The sequence below is a fragment of the Marmota marmota genome, unplaced genomic scaffold, assembly GCF_001458135.2.
Source record: "Marmota marmota marmota unplaced genomic scaffold, marMar, whole genome shotgun sequence".
NCBI lineage: Eukaryota > Metazoa > Chordata > Mammalia > Rodentia > Sciuridae > Marmota > Marmota marmota.
The window spans coordinates 61978951-61987847 of record NW_026000174.1 but is presented as its reverse complement, the minus strand read 5'-3'; the positions used below and the strand labels follow the sequence as shown (position 1 = coordinate 61987847).

At 39.8% G+C, this 8897-nt stretch overlaps 1 protein-coding gene across 1 annotated transcript; it reads right to left on the bottom strand.

Moving 5' to 3' along the window:
- Positions 1-7299: 7299 nt before the first annotated feature.
- Positions 7300-8238, bottom strand: LOC107160022 (olfactory receptor 5AN1-like). Its single transcript, XM_015506679.1, has one exon. The coding sequence runs from the start codon at positions 8236-8238 to the stop codon at positions 7300-7302; it is 939 nt and encodes a 312-aa protein (XP_015362165.1).
- Between the last annotated feature and the right edge of the window lie 659 nt (positions 8239-8897).

The window sequence follows — 8897 nt, the reverse complement described above, 5'->3', positions numbered from 1 at the left end:
ATTTGTAATGTTTTGAACAACCAACAATAAAAAATTAAAAAAAAAAAAGGGGGGGAACCTCTGAGAAAATCTCCCAGTCACTTTCTTCATCCAACACTCTTGAGAATAATTAATGGAAAATGTTGTCTTTTGCTAATTGCTTCTCTCTTCTCATTGGACCCTAAGGACTCCTTTAGGAAACTCCCTGGCTAGAAACTTGCCTTCTGCTTTCTGTTCTCCTGAGGGCCCAGGGCAAGGTGGAGATACAGGACAGGGACAATCCAGCAGTGTTGGCCATGGGCCCACATTTTTTTCCAGGCAGAGATTGTGAAGAACACCTTTGCAAGTGACATAGGCGAGGGCATTAAGATGCTTGGGACAGGCACCCACTTCTGTTGCATGTGTTCAAAAGGCTGTACCAAAGGAAGACAAGCTCACAACAGTTTGTAAGCAAGAATGAAAGAAAATACAGAAAGCATTGAGGAATCTAGGGACTTGGGAAGTTAGAAAAGAAAGTTGATCTTCATCTCTAATGAAAACAGATAAAAATGAAAGTAACTGTGATCAGAAAAGCCCATTATAACTCAGTCTGGAAGCAACAGCCAACTGCAGGCTGTGGTCAAATATGGTCATTACAGTCTATTAGTAAAACTTCCATGATGCTCAGTTATCTCTTCAAATTGACAAAATGTTTCATAGAACGTAAGTTTTTAAAGAGTTCAACTTTCTGAAGTGTTCAGATAGTCTTCAGATACTTGAAATTAAAGAGAGCAAGCAAGATCAAAAGAAATAGAGAACTTATCTCTGTATATAGATATATCTCTATGACAGAGAGAGAGAGAAAAGAGAGAGGAACAAAGAGATAAGAGATATCAGGAAAAGATTCTGAATATGGCTATTGATCTGTAGGACTGACTTGTTTAAGTAGATAAGAAAACAACTATTAAATCAGGATGCACAAAAATTTCCCTGTGTTAGACTGAAACAAATCCTTGGTTCATCAGTCTTCAGTGACCAATGAGCAGACTCAGCTTCTTAAATGCCCAACATGCAGAGATTCTTCAATTTCTGCTTTAAATATGGCCGAGGTGGATAAATGTCAAAGTAAAAGCTTTACAGGAAGTGGAACTAAGTGGCATGGAAAGCAAGAGGCTATGGAGAATGAAAAGTCTCTAATCACCCAATAATCTGCACCCCTGATGTGGGCAGTTCCTTATACAATCTGCAGGGTAGACTTTTGGCATTGTTATGGACCACTGAGTGCTACATGTCTTCAGTCTTTCACTTTCTAAAGAGAAGTTTTATTGTCATTATTCTATTCATGTTCCACATTAACTAATGAGTGTGTGGAAGACAAATAAATTGTCTTTTAGTTTACAGTTCTCCAAACCAAGAAGTACTACAGAGGTATCACCGAGGGACTGCTAAAAAATCCCTCAAAGATCCTGACCCCAGAGCGTGAAGCAGTGCTGGAAAGGAGTTTGGACAGTCTCTTTTATAGAGGACATGAGTAGAGTCTTTGTGCCTCTGGGAGTAGGAAGAGACAACTAGTGTGTGATTAGAAGGACAGACGGGAGTAGGTTTTACTACTGTTCCTCCATATTTATCTTCTTCTCTATTGTCAGAACTACAATTTGTAAATTCTCAGAATAACTTTTGACTGTGAGATATTTTTGACCAATGAAATAAGAGCAGAGATATTATGTAGGTTATAGGTAAAAGACTTAAGAAATAGTTTACACTTTGCCATGTGTGATTTACCCCTTTGTCACTGAGATGGGTCATGTTGATGGTAGTGGCTGTTCTATTAGGGGTGGTATTGGAGTTGAATGGAGTAACTGACCCTTGATGGAATGTAGTGCAAGAAATAAACTTTTGTTTTTTTGAACTACTGTTTTCTTGGTTTGCTGCAGCAGAATAAAGCTTAGTAATAATAATAATAATAACAATAAAATAAATAATAATGTATCAGACTATATTAACTAAGCCTTGATGCCTACATAATTGGAAGTAAAAGTCTGATTCAGTAGATTCATAAAAAGCTAAAGATCATAAATTCTGAGTACTAAATATTTATTTTTTAAATAATAAATTGTGCCAATGAAAGTCTAACCAAAAATTAATCAATTATTGTACCAATAAAAATCTAACCAAAAATTAATCAATTGTTGTTGGGGATTTTATAGGACTGGCTACCATGAATATTTTTGGTAAGAAAGGATAATTTACTTTTGGTCGGTAAGAATATACAAATGGAACTTCATGATGTCCTCTTTTGTCCTAAGCTTGGACGTATCAAGGAATGTAAGTAAATAGATTCCCAACAAATCCAGAGGGGATGTTTACAACAAGTTTATCATCATCTGGGATATAGAAAGGGACTTTAATATATTCTCACCTAAAAACATAGCAGGAGGTTTTATTGCTATCACCTAAATTCTTCTGGTTCATATCAGAGTACATCTTTCAAGTAAATTAAAAATAAATTATTGAATAAAATTCATTGCAAAAGTGTAGAAAAGAGAGGAAGGTATTATTTCCCCTTAAACTTAAGGACAACCATTTTTTAATATCCAGACTTTATTTGTGTACCCCAAAGCCACTGGAACTGTGTCTACCCACAGCCAATGTCATACTCGCTGGTGAAAGTTGAAAGCTTTTCTTCTGACCAGGAATAAGACAGGATGCATGCCCACTGTTAGTGTTGGGATATGAGGTGTCCTCCAACGACTCATGGATTGAAGGCTTGGTCCCCAGTGCAGCAATATCTAGAAGTGGGGCTCTTGGGAAATGATGGTATCATGAGAGCTCTGACCTCCTCAGTAGATTACTCATTAGAGGGAATTATTGGAAACTGTAGGAAATGGGACCCGGTTGAAGAAAATGTCCCTGGCGTGTGCCCCTGTGGACTGTCCCTTGTACATGGCCCCTTTCCCTCTTTCTCTGTTTCCTGGATGTCCTGATCCAGGGGTGATGATTCCCATTCTGCCATGATGTTCTGCCTCATCTGAGACCAAAAGTTAACGGAAGAATAACACAACAGAATAGTATTCATTCATAAAGAAGAATGAAATCCCGAAATTTGCAGCAAAATGGATGGAACTGAAGCATCAGAAAAACTCAGAAAGGCAGGTACTATGTGTTCTCTCTCATCTATGGAAGCTACCATGATCACAGTACAGTATAGTGACGTCTATGCGATGACTCACAGAAATTTCCCCCAATGTTCTTACATAGGAGACTTAAAAATCACAAAACTATTCAAAGGCCCAACAGCAGGTAAATGGGTGAGCACATAGTAGTGTGTATATGCAATGGAATGTTACTCTGTCATTAAATGGAAGGAACAGCTGAGGAACTCAAGTTCTCGGAGGAATCTCAGAAATATAATAAGTGAAACTAGAGATAATGAGGACACGCTGTTTGAGTCCATCTGAAAATCTAAAGAAAGCAAACCTCTTACAGAGTGACAGAAAGCAGATTGATAACTCCTAAAACTAGGGATGAAGAGAGAAACTGGTGGAATAAGACAATAGTTTTTTTTTGGGGGGGGGGCACGAGGTGGGGTACTGGAGATAACTCAGGGGTGCTTAACCACTAAGCTACATCCCCAGCCCTTTTTATTTTTTATTTTATGACAGAGTCTTGATAAGATGCTTAGGGTCTCACTAAGTTGCTGAAGAGGATCTCAAACTTTTGATCCTCCTGTCTCAGACTCCCAAGTGCTGGGATTCCAGGTGTGCACCACCACATCGGACAAAAGGGAGGAGTTTAATGAGAACAAAATGTTGTATATCTTCATTGCTGTTGTGTGCAAATGGGAGAACAAATTAACTACACACTCAAGGCTGATTTATTTTTATTGTGTATAATTGTATGTAATATAATTGTACATAAATTTATATTATTTTTAATTTTTAAGATGGATTCCAAAACTTGACTATGCTTCTCCCTTCATAACACTGGTTAAGATCTTTAAGGCAGAGATTTATAAAACGTGTTGGTGAGATTTATTTCACATTTGACTTATTTTTACAGTTTAATTCATACAAGGCCACAAAAGACCCCAAATAGACAAAATGATATGTAAAAAAGCAATTTTAAGCTGGAGGCATTACAATACCTGACCTTAAATAGACATCACTGTAGTGAAAAAAAATCATGATACTGGTATAAAAACTGACATATTGACCAAATGAACAGAACAAAGAGCCCAGAAGTAAATCTGTACATTTACAGTCAACAGATTTCCAACAAAAGTGTGGAGAACACACAACGGGGAATGGTAAGTCTTCGATAAACGGCACTGAAAAAGCTGGATATTCACATGCAGAAGAAATAAGAAAAGTGAATGTTTGTCTCTTACCATATCCATTACCTTAGTCTAGAAAAGGATTTAATTGATAAAACCCCAAAAGCATGTGCAACAAAAGCAATATTCAACAAAAAAGAACATCAAACTAAAAAGCTTCTTCATGACACAGAAAACCATCAACAGAGTGAACACAATGTTAGACCAGGACGCAAGAAAAGACCACTGACTCCAATTAAAATCAAATTAAAGCTAGCTTATTATTTCGACCAGCCGGGCTGCCTCTCCCACCCAAAACCACGGGAACAAGACAGCAGCAGCAGCTTTCCTGCAGCCCAGCTTTATAGCCCAGAAAGTTACACAAAGTGGGGTTACAGATAACAGAACTCTCACAAGCATAACACTAATGGTAGTTTACATTTTTGCTGGCCCCGACATCAGAATTTATGAAGGTCATTAGAGCCTCAGAGAGGGTCATTATCTGGCCAGGGAAGGCCAAGATTTGTGAGGTGTCACTAAAGTTTTAGAGAGGGCTGCTATCTGGTCAGAGAGCCAGGCATGGGTGAGTTCAAGGCACAGGCAGACATTCCAAGCAGGTTCAGAATTTGCAGTAATTTATAGTAAAGCTGAAATTAGCTTTTCATGGCTTTGTGGTGAGATGGCTCCCAATTTTAAGAAAAGATCAGGTTGGGTCTATCACACAACCCACAGAATGGGAGAATATACTTGCAAACTATATATCTGCTAAAGGGTCAATGTCCAAATAATATAAACAGCACCACACAGTAGAAAAAGTAACACGGAGACAAACTTAACAATGGGCCCTGTGGACAGCGGGAAATGAATCCTTGCTTTGAACACTGGCCTCGGACAGCTAGACTGCCCTTTTGGGTTTCTGGCAGTGCTGAAAGACACGCCCATTTGCAGGTAGCTGCTGTTAATGAGACAGATTCCGTGCCTGCATGGGATTTATGGGTTCAATAGCTTTGAATTCAGATGCTGCTGCCCTGGAGTGAAAGAAATATGGGCTTAACAGCCTTGAGGCACCAGTTGTCCTGAGCAAGAAGATATTGTGCAAATAGAGAAGCCCCGTTAGCCTGATCCTGCTGCCTCTGTTTACCTTGCAGAATACTGACAATAAATCCCTTTGATGTGCTTCCCTTTAAATAAAGGATTCGCAAGCTTTTTCCTTTGTTAGACATTCAACTCATCAGGTCTGAACCCCCCCAACCCATGCCCCTCATTTGAAACTATTTTCTGTGTCTTTTGTCTTTATTTCTAAATATTTCTTCAAACTTTTAATATCCCAGGCAGTGCACCCCCCATTCACTTTACTAATCCCTGGCTGCACAGGACATAGCACAAGGCCCTAAACCAGATCAGATAGTTCTCAAAAGAAGACAGGCAAAGGCTGGTGGGTATGCAGGGGGGGGGGGATGCCTAACATCACTAATTCTCAAAGAAATTCAAATCAAAACCATAATGAGATCACATCTCTCCAGTTAGAAGGGCCATTAGAAACAAAAGAAAGACAAGTGTTGGTGAGGAGGTGGAGCAAAGAGATCTTCTATATGCTGTTGGTGGGAATGCAAATTATTATGAAAAATAGTAAAAACTTCCTCAATAAATTAAACAGAATACCCACATGTTCTAGAAATACCACTACTGGACATATAGCTAAAGGAAATGAAATTGGTATGTCAAAGAGACATTTACAAAAAAAAATTGACATAAAAAAGAGACATTTCCATTCCACAGGTATTTTGTCACTGTTTGAAACAGCACAATTATCTAGAATACAAATCATAATAAACTTTGGCAAGGAGGTGGGGAGAAGGAACACTCATACATTGTTGGTAGGACTGAAAATTAGTGCAACTCCTCTGGAAAGAAGTGTGAAGATTCTTCAAAAACTAGGAATGGAACCACCATTTGATCCAATTATATAATCCTTTGGTACATATCCAAAGGATTTAAAATCAGCACACTACAGTGACACAGTCACATCAATATTTATAGCAGCTCAATTCACAATATTCAAGCTATGGAACCAACCTAGGTGCCCTTCAACAGGTAAGTGGATAAAGAAAATGTGGTATATATACACAATGGAATGTTACTCAGCCATAAGAAAGAATGACTATGGCATATGCCAGCAAATGGATGGAAATGGAGACTACTGTGCTAAATTAAATGTCTGCCCTAAAAAGTAAAAGGTTGAATATTTTCTCTAATATGTGGAAGCTAGACCCAAATGGTGGTGGGGATGGAGAAAAGGGGAAAAATTATATGAATATAGAAAAGAGATTAGTGAAGTAGAGGAAGGGGATTGGGAAGGAGGGACAGGACAAGGAAAGAACAATGGAATGAATCTGACCTCACAATTACATGACACAGTGTGTGCAGATTTTAAAACACCATGCTAAAAAAATCATGTTGTACTCCACACATATGCAGATATTATGTTGAAAATCCAAAATTACAGATAAATTGATTCAATATTATGTAAAAATTCTCATTTGAAACCTAACCCATGTACATCACCATTGAAGCCCTTATGATCCTTTAGAAACAGACATATACATTTTTATACATTTTAAAAGAGCAGTGCTTCTAAGCACATTCTTAAGCTTGCTAGGGCTACGGCATGTCCTTTAGTTATATTGGACTGTGACGTTGGCATGCTGTGAACTTTACAATCTCTCAGAGCTTCTACAATTCCCCTTTCTCTCAACCCTTTCCGACTGTAAACTCGTGGACGATTTGGCAAAATCTCCAGATATCTTTCCACTTAAGTCTTTACCTAAAACAGAATGATCCATATGACTCTCATCAGAATTGAGAGAATCGAACAAGAACTCCAAAGATGATATGTAAAGGCAGTGTGGCCTGCTTATATCAATCTATCCAAGTATGCACAATCTGACATAAACAATTTTGTGGGTGTCTGGGGATGTCGTCTGTGAGAATTTATACTTTCATTGAATTTAACCTCAGGACCTGTGTCCTCAGCAGTAGCCTATCTTTTTCCGCAGCCTCTTCAAGGCGTCCTTGATTTCTTTGTTCCTCAGACTGTAAATCAAGGGATTCAGCATGGGAATCACCACGGTGTAGAAGACTGAGGCAAATCTGTCAAAGTTGGAGGAACCACCAGAACTGGAACTCAAATAGACAAAGATGCTTGATGTGTAGAAGAGGGAGACCGCGGTGAGGTGAGAAGCGCAGGTGTTGAAGGCCTTGGACCTGCCTTTGGCAGAGGTGATCTTCATGATGGACATGACAATATAGCCATAGGATATCATGATCAGTAGGACATTGGCTATCCCAAAGAGCATTGTTAGTATAGCAGTCAGGACTTGCACGAAGAAGGTGTCAGTGCAGGAGAGTTTCAACAGTTGGGGCATGTCACAGAAGAAGTGGCTGATGACGTTAGGCCCACAGAAGTGGAGCTGAAGCAGAGAGTATATTTGGGAAAAAGAACCTGTGAGTCCGGCCGTGTAAGTTCCCAGCACCATGCGAGCACAGAGGGAGGGTGACATGATGGAAGAGTAGAGCAGAGGGCTACAAATGGCAGCGTACCGGTCATAAGCCATGGCGGTCATGAGACAGGATTCGCTCAGCCCCATGGTTGAGAAGAAGAAGTACTGAACGATGCAGCCTACAAAGCTGATGGTTTGCTGCTCCTGGAAGAAGTTGGACAGCATCTTGGGGACTGTGGAGGTGACGTAGCAGAGATCTATGAAGGACAGATTGCTGAGGAAGAAGTACATGGGAGTGTGGAGGTGGGAATCCACCCTTATTAAAACAATGAGGGACAGGTTCCAGGTCAAGGTCGTCATGTAGGTCAGCAGGAACATCACAAAGAGCACTGCTGTGATTCTGGGGAAATCTGAGAATCCCAGGAGGACGAACTGGGTGATCTCTGTGACATTTCTTCCCCCAGTCATTGCCTCAGTGCTCCTGGTATGAGAAAGGGGATAAGAGAATGCGGGGTGATTCAGGAGGAAGCACAGCATTACCGTTTTCATATGTATCCGCCTTTTCCCCCAGTGAGTGCTGGGGAAGGGGACATGCTTCCCCATCCTTCTGGGAAAGGCTTTGGCTTTTCTTCTCACATTGTCAACAAGAACCGTTCAGTATTTCAGGTTTCCAATTGATTCATGGAGTTCATGAGCATTAAAAAAAGATATTTAGAAATTTCACTGGCAACGTCCACAAAAGTGCCCTCCAAAGGCTGTGATGGACAAGTATGAGGTAGAGACCACTGATTGGAATAAAAGATTTTCAAAATCCCTCTGATAATGCATTCTACAACTACTGCTCCATAATCCTGAAATCATAGGTGGTATCTTTCCAAAACAAGGTGAGACAGTGTTCTGTCCTGAATTGTCATTTTGTTAGATTTAAAAAAAAATTTTTTCTTCTTCTGCCCCAGAGAAAAATCATTTACCCTTCCCACCAGCTGGCTAGGCTGGTGAGATGAGCTGAGTTCAAAGGAGCTGGATTCAGCAATAAACTGAGAAAAATTTGAAGAAATCATGCAAAACAAGAACATGAGTTTCTAAGAACGAGGGCAAGAGCTTCAGGGTCAGCTCCACGCTGGGCA